This window comes from Lactuca virosa, chromosome 5 (assembly GCF_052849685.1).
Source record: "Lactuca virosa cultivar CGN04683 chromosome 5, Lactuca_virosa_CGN04683_v6, whole genome shotgun sequence".
NCBI classification, from domain to species: Eukaryota; Viridiplantae; Streptophyta; class Magnoliopsida; order Asterales; family Asteraceae; genus Lactuca; species Lactuca virosa.
Window position 1 is genome coordinate 344,969,086 of NC_136430.1, and position 12,246 is coordinate 344,981,331.

The 12,246-nt window shown below is 33.6% G+C and overlaps 2 protein-coding genes across 2 annotated transcripts; both read right to left on the reverse strand.

Moving 5' to 3' along the window:
• Window positions 1-841: 841 nt before the first annotated feature.
• Window positions 842-1,633, reverse strand: LOC145113352 (uncharacterized). The gene is made up of 2 exons (XM_079049456.1): window positions 1,568-1,633; window positions 842-1,522 (listed from the first exon to the last, which is right to left on the reverse strand). The coding sequence occupies exons 1-2, from the start codon at window positions 1,631-1,633 to the stop codon at window positions 842-844; spliced, it is 747 nt and encodes a 248-aa protein (XP_078905582.1).
• Window positions 1,634-7,645: 6,012 nt separating this feature from the next.
• LOC145116060 (Xanthine/uracil permease family protein) lies at window positions 7,646-11,492 on the reverse strand. The gene is made up of 14 exons (XM_079052425.1): window positions 11,196-11,492; window positions 10,401-10,498; window positions 10,148-10,324; window positions 9,969-10,069; window positions 9,804-9,879; window positions 9,641-9,700; window positions 9,373-9,560; window positions 9,192-9,288; window positions 9,003-9,089; window positions 8,844-8,902; window positions 8,662-8,753; window positions 8,442-8,519; window positions 8,191-8,348; window positions 7,646-8,105 (listed from the first exon to the last, which is right to left on the reverse strand). The coding sequence occupies exons 1-14, from the start codon at window positions 11,269-11,271 to the stop codon at window positions 7,893-7,895; spliced, it is 1,560 nt and encodes a 519-aa protein (XP_078908551.1). The 5' UTR covers window positions 11,272-11,492; the 3' UTR covers window positions 7,646-7,892.
• Window positions 11,493-12,246: the final 754 nt, after the last annotated feature.

Below are 12,246 nucleotides of genomic sequence, written 5' to 3' on the forward strand. Positions count from 1 at the left end.
AGAATAGGGAGATTGATATTTGAGAGTACGTGTTATAGTACGATTGTGAATGTAGGTTGCAGTTTTGAACGTGTGTTCCCAGTATTCGTGTGGAAGAGAGGATTGAGCAAGAAGAGATAAGCCTTTTTCAACAATGACACGATGTCGGCGTTCTACAGCACCGTTTTGTTCGGAGGTTTGGGGACATGTAACACGATGGTTGATGCCATGTTTGTGAAGATAAGTTGAGACATTTCGATATTCTCCGCCCCAATCCGATTGAAAATTTTTTATATCCAAACGATCCTTCTTTTTCCGAGTTATAAAATCGGGATTTGGAATAGGAACAGGGTTCGGTGATGATGCCCCATTTTCTCCAACAGTAGGAGGGAGGCTCTCAGCAGGAGGAGAGGGATTTAAGACGAAAGAATCAAGATCAAAACATTCAACGGCTGAGACAATTGTTGTGCGCCAGAGAACGTAGTTGTGTCGATCAAGCTTTATGCTGAGGGAGGGAAATTGGAAATTGAGATTAGTTGAGGCAATTTGGGCTGCAACAAGGAGTTGTTGGTTTGTAGGTTGCGACATGGTGGAATTGCACAAGTCGGATGAAGAAGAAAGGAAAAAAAAATATGAATGTTATCGTTCTGATACCATAACAGTAAAGAAGAATATGAATTGAATTTCTCTATATCTTATTTCATCTGTTTACATGTATTTATATACAAATAGAAATTGAGCTGTCACTTAACGCTATCTCCACATAATCAGGAACTATATACACGTGTATAACAAAGACTAAAGACTGGGACTATTTGACCAAGTTACAAAGACTAATTCATGATTTGTTTATTAGTTGTTATCACGCAGAAGACGCAGCATGAGGCTGTCGGCGTTGCTGCTGCTCGGTGTTGTGGCTGCCATGGCGTCGCTGCTGGTTGGGGCGGCGATTTCCACGGGATGAGGTGGAGCTGTTGCGGTTGTTGTTACCAGCAAGTAGAACAGATGGGGATGATGGGTGGTCCGAGTGGGATGCTTGAGGAGGGCGAGAATTCTTTAACCTTTGTTCTTCAACCAAAAGTTTTGAGCGAGCTTGAAGAAAAGTGGGTAGAGGATCTCGGTGGCGTAGGAGGGTGGAAATGTGTTCATATTGAGGAGAGAGGCCATTGAGAAGATGAGCAACGATTGTTTTCTCGGGTATAGGGTTGTCAATATTCGCCAAGAGATCTGACATGGACTTCATTCGTTGGCAATATTGAGCAATGGAAAGATCGCCTAGTGTCATGCTTCTTAGTTCATTGTCAAGTTCAATTGCTCTGGCGTCCTTGTTATCCCGGAAGAGATTTTCAAGACTTTGTGGGATGTGGAGTTCTTTGTGAGAATCATGTTGAGAAGGGATTGTGCGAGGGTGCCATAGAGCCATCGTTTTAACCACATAATCAAGAGTGAACCATTCTTCATCTTTGTCAGAAGTGGGTTTGGAATCACTTGTGAGAAAATCGCGAACACCAAAGCCACGACAATGGGTTTCAAATAATTCCCGCTATGCATCATAATTGAGTTCATTGAGATCAAGAATTATAGGAACATAAGTCTTGATATTGAGAGCACCATACGGATTCTGATTTTTGGGATTGGAGGTTTCACCAACCATTGTTGAGGAGAAAAACTGCGAATAAAGACAAGATGATTGCGGAAGAGGGTGGGTTGGTCGGCGGCTAGGTTTAGGGCCGACAACAGTAGGATCGAGAAGAAGATGGAGAAGAAGGAAAGTAGGTTTTCTGGTAATTGCTCTGATACCATGACAAATTGGTATTTTCCCTTGACGTGATCTTCATTACTCAAAAAGAATATATACAAATACAAGTATTGGGCTACAACAACTACATGGGCTAAACTAATACAAATGGGCTACACATAATAATACATATACACTAATAGATACTTCAGCTTAAGTTATGAAATTTGAATATATTATCCGACTTGCTAATCTTGTACATTAGATAGTAATTAAAACAAATCTTATCTTTTGCTATGTGTATTTTTCAGTATTTGTATCCACATCAAGTAATGAAATGTCAGTTTTATCTGACTAACTAATCTTCCACATAAGACGCACAAAAAAAAAAAAATCAGTCCATATGTCCTAGTTATAATAAATTAAAGCCAAATATGTAATTAAAGTGAAAGTACGATGTTATTTTTTGGTATTTTAGGATCAGAAGTGACTTTCAGGGACAACCGATAGCAGAAGAAGAATCACTTTTTGGATCCAAACCAAGTCCAATGAAGCAACAAACTACTACTAAGAAAGGGTCAAGATTGTCATTTGGCAATTCAAATGCTACAAGTAACAAAAGATTATCATTAGGTGCACCAAAACATGCAACTTCCAAACCTGATTTTAATTCCAAAACTACCCTTAGTTCCCGTCCTGCTAAAAATATTGATGGATTCCACATGCCTTTTTCTCCCATTTCTTCCAAAACTACCCCCTAATGTTAATGTCACAAAAGTTGAGAAAAAACACGAGATGCTACAAAAAACATTTCAAGATAGACGATAGTAATAATAATATGTTGTCGTTTGCTACCCCTACTAAAACTACAATATTTGGTTTAGAGGATGAAAATAGAACTCCAAAAACAAATTTAATTTCGATTTTACCCTCCACGCCATTTACTATGGGTTTTATTGTGATGCAAACTGTCACACCTGCCCTGTTTTGATTAAAGTGATGATTCTTGAAGAGGTTATTGAGTGAGAGAGACCCTTCGCTTACCTGTTTAACCGTGCCTTCCTATCACACCTATCTCCCTTTTCCTTCAATCACATCCAGTCTCAGTTCTGCTTCCAACTATTGATTTTGGACGTATAGCAAGATTGAATAAGAGATATGACACACGAGAATAGTATATGAACAAAGAAGAGCTGGTTTTGTGGTTCCTAAATCACATTCGAAGACATGATATGATGAAATTTTTTTACTTTTTTTTTGGTTTTTGGTTTTTGAATCTTGATTTTTGTTACTGTTTTTCTTGCTTTGAAACTCAAATTGCAATTGCATTGTAAGGTGAATTGAGTTCATTTGTTAAATAGGAATTTATATGTTGCTCTTTTAGGTATGTTATTATAAAAATTGTTTGTTTCATTTATAAATAAGTTGCAATTTTTCCTCTCAAACTAACCGTTTTTTTTTCACTATATTGGCATATAATATTCAAATTGTTTTTTGAGTAAATTGAAAAATTGATACTAATGGTATCTCATAAAGTGCAATTTTTTTTCCTCCTATGGTCGGTGCAAAATTGAAACTTTAATATGGATTTGAACCTTGTGGTATCACAAAAAGAGCAATTTGGGCCATTTTTTTTTTAATTTGTATGGTCAGTTAAAAATGGAAACTTCTATGTAGATTTGCTCCTTGTGGTCTTCCAAAAAGTGCAGTTTAACTTTTTCATTGTATGTTCAGTTCAACTTTTATGCAAATCTGGTCCTTGTAGTATCCCCAAAAGTGCAATTTGAGCTTTTTTTATTTAAACGACAGTTAACTCGAATGACCAAATCTGTCTAAAAGTTTCAATTTCGCAATACCACATGAATGAAAAAGATAGACTCAAATTGCATTTTGCCAATAACGATGTATGTTTTTTTTTGTCAAATATAACATCGTACTTTTATTTTCTATTTTGACAAATATAGAAAAATGAAAGTAGAGTGCTATGTATGGGTATATATATATTCCTAATTACATTGCTATTTCTTTATGTGTCTTTTGTTTGTGTGTTGTGTGATCTATATTTGTGTGTGTGCTAACTTATGTGTTAGTCCATGTTGCAACACCGTGGAATACAGTGGATATTTCATGGTTTTGATTGGCTCGTGAACTTCCTGTTTTGATAAGACACTAATGCAAGGAAAAGGTAATGAATTAACTTGTTATTGGATATTTTGTGCCTGTTTGGCCATGGATATGGATATCCGTCCCTCATAAAAGATAGCCTTATTTTTCCAGTCGTTTATTTCGTTTAACCTCACATACTACATTAGTTATTCAAATACAAAACATACATTACACAATGGTTACTCTATGTTTAATATTTATAATTATAAATAAAATAGTTAAATATATGGTAATTATTTCGGGGGCCATGCGGGGTATTCGGGATGGAACTCCCCTCCCCCGAAACTAAATGGGAGGTAAAACCCATCCCCGCTTCCGCCACCGAATCAGAAAACATTCTAAAAATACCCCCATATGGAAACAGGGTCTCGCGGGATTGGGGCCCACGAGGGTTTTTGACATCCCTATTAATATATACTCATATTAAATATTGTCATATAGGTTCCAACTACTAAGCTACCATTGTACCTCAATAATAGTTCCTCGTGGTATTATAACCACTCAGGACAACATTTCCCATGGTATTATGGTCACTCAAGGTACAACTATTGTTTAACAATATTCCCAAGTGGTATTACGGCCACTCAAGCTACCACTACTGTTTAAAAACATAACCATATAGTATTACGACCACTAAGGCTGCCATTGACTTATAAATCCCCAACAGTGATACTATGGCCATAAAGGCTACCATCGTATCCTGATAAACATTCACCCATGATATTTATGGCCACAAAGGCTACCACCAGGATTTAACATTCCCCACACCATATATTAAGACCACTAAGGCTATTAGGTTTCATTGTCCCGGTTTCGTTAATGTTCTCCCCACAATTTACTTATAATCACATAATAATATAGTAAACTACCAACCATGAAATTAGAAATATATATATATATATATATATATATATATATATATATATATATATATTACTCAAACTCTTATCTCAATATATCAACATACATGAATAATTTTTTGTTATAAATGCTCCCCATATTAATCAACCAATCATCAGCTATAACTATAGCTGTATAAGTTAACCATAATATGCTATCATTCTCAACTATAAAAATTTATTACTTATATAGCAATAACATGTTATAAATCCCGACTACACTATCTTATTACACCCCACACCAATTATTTGTTGTAAATCTCAACTGAATCACCTTATTACCCCCATACAACAATATTATTTTGTAAATCTCAATTATATCAGTTCATTACCCCATACAACATTAGTATGTTGTAATATCTCAACTATATACATATACTCTCCCGTAACACATAAATCAACAACAATCAATATATAGTATCATTCACATAATACAATAATAAACACATATCTAGATATCAATTATCTAAGAGGGAAGCACGGTTACTCACCTTGAAAAGTTTTATATGAATAGAATTCCAGCTCTAGAAGTTCCATAACTTCTCTTGTTTTAGAAACTCCAATAATTTTCAAAATAACACATAATTCTTGAGTATTAGAAATCAAGGTACAACTCTTGATTCGACACTTTCATCAAGTTCATAATCCCCAATTATATAACAACTATTCCTCCATAAATCAGTTGTTCACATGCATTAATTCATTAATACATGGGCTTAATGTCACCTTGTTCATTATTTCACCAACTTTAGCGTAATAACTCAAAGTATAAGTCATTCATACACGACTTAATATATTTCATCAAAACTAACTATATTCCAGATATAAGTCATCTATATGATTTAAGTCATTTAGTTACAAATTCAATTTCATTCATATCATAATTCACCCAACTTAGGGTTTATGATCCAAATCTCCAATTCATATATCTAATCATAATTTTAACACAATTATCTTGAAAATGGTATTACCAAGTTCACTACAACAACATCAATACAATTTCCTTCCATTTAAAGATCAAACAAGTAAGGTTTCACCACTTTTTCAATTCCATCATGAAATTTCATTCAAACTTATAGGAATAGAAACAATACCTCTTATCCATGTGATGAAGTTAGATGTTTGATTCCCTTGAGTTTATTTTCAATTTTGAGCCCCACTCCACTATAACTCGATCTCCCCTGCTCCAGGAAGGTTTCAAAGCGGTTAGAATGGAAAATGGGGATAAATGACCGATTTCCTCATAATCACTCTATTTGTGTGTTGACGGATTCTACATGTCACATACATCTCCCGTACGCGTCGCGTAGGGTATCTCTTACACGTCACATCCCTTTTCCATCCTAGCATCATACTTACAAATGCGTCGTGTCACATGCAACTCTAGCATAGTAGATTACCATAACATTAATTATGTGCGCGTAAATCTACATAACACGTCAACTTTTACTAGCTCCAATATAGCAACATACACTATTGTTTTACGTTAATTTGTATGCGTCGCGCGTCGTAAATTATGTGTCACGTAATTGTAATAGCCCCAACACTTAACAAATTTTCTGGTTTTACCCTTTTAACCACAAACATATTCAAGGGTTGTCATCATATAACCATTCCCCTTTAAAAGATAACTACACCCTCAGTTTACTCTTATATATTCTCAAAAAAATTGGTGTTACGTATTATGTGTATATTGTATCATGGATGATCAAGTTTATGGCTTTTCAGTTTCAAGATTGTTCTTTTCTTTTGTTGCATTTTCATAAGTATTATCCATATTATGAAACCCTACAAAATAATAGATCCTTAGATACATGCAATCATTAGTAATCAAACTTAAGAGTTATGGTATTCGCCCAAGCACTGAAATCTATATGATCCAAATGGATTTCAAGAGAAAGTTGAACCAAGATGGATATATGTATATGTTTTAAAGTAAGATTGGTTGCTAAAGACTACATATAAAAAGATTGTATTGATTATTCTGATAGCCATGCTTCAATTCTAGGATTGATTTTATAAGAACTTAGCAATATCGACTCTAAAAAAAGACTACATTCATAATATGAATGTAAACTAATCTTTACGAAACCTAAACCAGGAGGCCAACATAGATCAACCCAAATAGTTTACGATCTCAAAGAAAGAGAACAAGGTGTGCAGACTTATTAAGTCCTTATATGGTTTGAAACAAGTTCAAAACATTGGCATGAGATGTTCAATACCAAAAGTACATGTTTTAATTTCAACATAACAATGCTGATAGATGTATGTACATACACCAAAAGTATAAAACAATATACAATGGTGACTTGTATTTATGCTAATGATACGTTGATATACGATACGACTCCAAGTGGTATTACCGATAAACAAAACGACATATCCTCAAACTTTAAAATAGAAGATCTTAAAGATGTAAATACCTTTCTTGGTGTCTATGTCGATAAGGATAAATGATCATATCACTGTAAGTGGGTCTCACTACATTAAGAAGATACTAAGTTTCAACGTTTAACTATAAAGGAATTCAATACTCCTTTTAAACCAAACGTGAAATTCCATACATCACATTGCTTTTGCTATAAGCAAGCTACATTGGTACACAAGCAAATGCAAATTGACATACAATAAAGGTTAAGCCACATATTTTTAGGTTTCCAAGTTCTCCTGTTCTGCTTGTACACCTTTTGGTTTATATCCGAATGTACAAGCTACATACAAAGTATATCTATATAAGATGTATATGTATGCATGTATGCATGTATATGTATGTGTATATCAATCAATGTATACATAAATACACATGTGTGTGTGTGTTTGTGTGTTTGAGAGACCTATAAAGCAAAAGGAGCACAAACTCTGAGATCAAATCTCTCTATCTATTTCCTTTTATTAGTTTAGAATCCTAAAAAGGAACCAATGATGAAAAGCTCTACATTTCAATATTTGTACCCTGCTCCTACACAAAATACCACCTAATGGATCAACACAATAAGCTTAACTCTCTCAACTTATGACCCCCTCAAAAAAAAACAACCCTAATCAGTCCCAAAATTAAAGGAACATTGTTGTCCATAAAGTTAAATGATTTTCAACTGTTTGTGTTGTTATGTTGGTGGAAAGAATCTGTTTAGATTGAATGGCAACGTATAAAACTCTTCATTCCTGTTATCCCCTCTAAATGTTCTGAACTTCACCCACCATGGCATCCCTCTATCTTTCTTTGAATTCACCACATCCAATGTGTTGTCAAGAAACACTGCCACCATCATCCCTACTGTTGGTGGTGATGAGAATATGGTATTCAAGAACGCATTAAACTGCAAAAAGAAACCATTTTTTTTTTTGTCACAATACCTTACCATAATTAAATCTTTTTCTATCAACTTATAAGCTTCTACTTACCCAACCAGCATTTGTGCGAACTAGCCCATGATGTAGAGTTACATACTCATTGAAATATTGAGGTATTGAAATTCCAAGAAAGAGAGAAAGCCCAATGATTATCAGGTTTCTCATGGAATTCATGTTGGTGAACTGAAGAAACGATAATCCAACCGCACCTACAAAACCATATTATATGCATACATAAAGTCTTTAAACAACAAAAAAAAAATGGAAATGTTTATATATCACAAGGAGTTGTAGTCACATACCTACAAGCCCAAAAAGAACACAATACAATGCTGCATATATGGGAAAGGGTATTGATGCAAAAACTGCTCCAAATTTCCCTGAAAAACACGTAATATGGATCTTAGTAAAACAAAATCACTTCATATATAGAAACATTCTCAAAAGCCATTAAATATATGAAGGGGGAGTCAAGTGTTTAATAATAAACATGTAATGTTATAAAATCTTGAAAAGACTAACCTAATATGGAGAAAAAAATCATGAAACCAGCAGAAATTTGAACAACTCTTCGACTCCCAACTCTGGTTAATCCAAGAAGACCCACATTTTCCCTGAAATAAAGATGATTTTGTTCAAAACGTGTTCTATGGAATTGCAGATATTTCATCAACATGTCAATTTCCATTCCAATTGGTTCTTACACTGACACTGTGGATCCAGTTCCAGTTCCATAAAGACCATCTAGAAGCACACCTATTCCCTGATAAAAAAAAAAAACAAATTTGACTTCAAGATTTTGAATCTTTTTGACCTTAAAAAATCTCATCTTTTTTATATAATATAATAACAAGTCAATTCACCTGCCAGCCAATGCCTCTGCTAAGTACATACGCAGGAGGTGGAGTTGCAATTGCCAGCCTTGATGCAGCCTTGTAAGCACCAGTTGACTGTGTGTGTCATAAGAAAATCTCATTAAAAACAAAAAGAAAAAAAGAAATCATATTTGGAACTTTTTTTTTTTTTTTTTTTAAATTATGACACGCGCTTACCTCAGCCATTGACACAAGAACTGAAGACATCATCGCAAATGAATGGCCAACTGAAAAAGTAGGTGGACCCCACTGTAACGGGTAAGGAAACTTAAACCTGAAAACTCACACATGATTTTACTATTTTAGAACCAAAACCAAATATGTAAAAAGATATAGTTTATTAGTAATAAATACTAACCATGGAGCAGTGGATATAAGATTTGCTCTATCTGTTCTACAGCTTATTTGAGTTGCATTTGGTCTATTTCTATATGCTCCACTAGCTGTTAGTATGATTGAATAGATCCATATAACTGATATGCATATCAATACAGGGAACCTCTCAAAAATTGGAACCTCTTTCAGTAGTTTTGTGTGCTTTAAATACTGCAATTTTTTTAGGAATTGTTAGATTCTTTAACGCAATAATACATCATTGAAATGAATTACCCAAAAAAAAATGTTACCTGTGAAACTCCAATGACTAAAAGTAGCATAGGCAACCCGATTTCCACACAATTTCCTAGCTGAAATGGCACTAACATTAAGTCATGTATTGGATTAAGTCTGAATCTGAGTAAAATGACTATTTTACCCTTTTGTTTAGAAATGACATGAACGACAACATACCATGGGAAATCCACGCTGAAATAGCCCTAAACCAACTAAACCAACAACAGGGGCCATGCCAAGTGGGCTGAAAAATCTGTGATTTTTTTTTTTTTTTTCCAAATTAAAATTAGAAAAGAAAGGAAAATGAAATAGAATTAAGGGTTACAAAATGTTTTAATAAACCTCGAGAAGAGACCCCAAAGCTGGCTATAACCAGCTACAATTTGAATGCTGGAAGCAACGATTAAAGCTCCTTGAATAGCTCGCATTGTTTGTATAAATCTCTGCAGAATCAATTTAACGAAAAGATTTCTTTCACCATTATATATAATCAAGGGCATAAAAGACATTTTACAACATACATCATGATGATCGGGGATTTGTTGCAGAGATGAATCATTTATGATGTAAAGTATGGGCATAACATAAGCAAATGAGCCTCCAACAACAGCAGGTAACCTGGTTCCAAATAGTGTTTGAAGAAGTGTGTTGATCCCAGCTACAAATAGTAATGTTTGTATAACACGCGCCTTATCACCCTATAAGAAAATTATTAAAAAAAAATTGAATTAAAAATAGGAGAAACAGAGAGGAAGAAAATTAAAATATGCTTACATCTGATCCACCCATCAAAGGGACTAGTAGTGAAGGGATCATTACACTTGTTCCAAGCATAAGAATGTAGTTTTGAAATGCTAATAGAATTGTTTCGGCTGCAAAACAATGTTATATTAATTGAGTTTTAAATCTTGATTTCACATTTATTTCTATTTATTATTTGCTATAAAAAAAACCCTAAAGTAGCACTAGCAATCACCGATCATGATTTTAGAGAAAGGATTTGATAGAACCCTAATTATAGTTCATAAAGATCACATTCAAATCATCATGATTTCTGAATGATTCCAATCCAAAAAAGATAGATTTGTTCTTCCTTTTTACGAACAAGAAAAAGAAGGAATTATTAGGAAAATGATGAAAAATTGGGTGACCCACTTGGTCAATAAATAATCAAAGACAACATTCTGAACCCTTGACTTTTCTTCTACACATTTCGATAGAAAAAATTATTTAAAAAAAAAACCGCATTGGTGTTCTGCTTTTCCTGTTCCCAATTCAATCACAAAACACGAATAATTTTCTATACCTGACAGACATACTCATCCCAGAAATGCCATCTCCAGAGAATAACAATTAAATATTCCAACATTATAAAAAAAATCCCAAGAAACCCAAAAACAAAACAACCCAATTTTGAAATCGGGATAGAAGATTGCATGGTAACTTCTATCGGATGCTCTGTTTCGAGAGGTAAAACCCTGCGACTTAATATAAAAAGCTAAAACCCTTCTCAAACGTTTTGTGTTAAAAAAAAAAGTGAAGGAGAAGGAGAAGGAGAAGGACGCATACGCCATGGCGGATTGGAGTCTATACAGTACTCCAGGTCTTGAAGTTGTTCCATGGGCGGGTGACTTATGTCCGCCATTGATGAAGCTTTAGTGAAGAACTCCAACTCCAACACACAGTCGCACTGATGATAGAGAATCTAAACACGATAGAGATGGACGACGAAGATTGGGAACAAAGTAAAGCACCCCTGGTGGAAAAGTTGGAAAAAGAAACCAAAATAAAATTCAAAAGTTAAAGAGAGAGAGAGAGAGAGAGAGAGAAATGGGGGTTGTGTGAGTGTGTGTGAAACAGATCATAGTTACTTCTTCGTTAGTACTTAGCTACTTGAAACCCCACAATTTTATTTCATCTTTTATTTTTATTTTTTAATTTTTATAGTTTTGTAAAATTTAGGTAAAAAGTTTCCCAATCAGATATTTACGTTTATCGTAAAGTTATTTTTATACGATTTTTATGTATATTAAAATGTAAAATGTGAAAATATGTATTAGTTTTTTTTATATACTTTAAATTCTTTTATAAAATAGTTTTTTATTTTAAAGTAAAAAATGAAATGAAAATTGATTTAAGTAAGTTTTTAAATATAATTCAATCTTATAAGCATTGTTGTGAACTTGTAGCATTAAATTTTGAACTCAACGAATATTTTGGATTAATTTTGACATTAATTAAGAAGCTGTTGACTTATTCCTTTGGAACAAATGTGCAAACATGGTTAAATGAGCATAACTATTTTATTTTTGTTTCCGTCTTTTTGGTTTTCTGTTTTTAAATTTCTTGTTTTTATAAACTATGTTGATAAATTTTTTTAAACAAACAATTTACTAAAAAGGTATTAGAAAATAATACAAGACGATGTAAATATATTTATTTTTAATTTTCAATATACTTTGTAAATTTAAATTTTTATCTAGAGTGTCAAGACTTTTTAGATCGTAATAACGTGTATTTTAAAATTAGACATCAATCAATAAGAAAATAATCAAGAACAAACTATTATCTGTGTTTGCTCATGGAGATTTTACACATTAACAACCTTATGATTTATTTT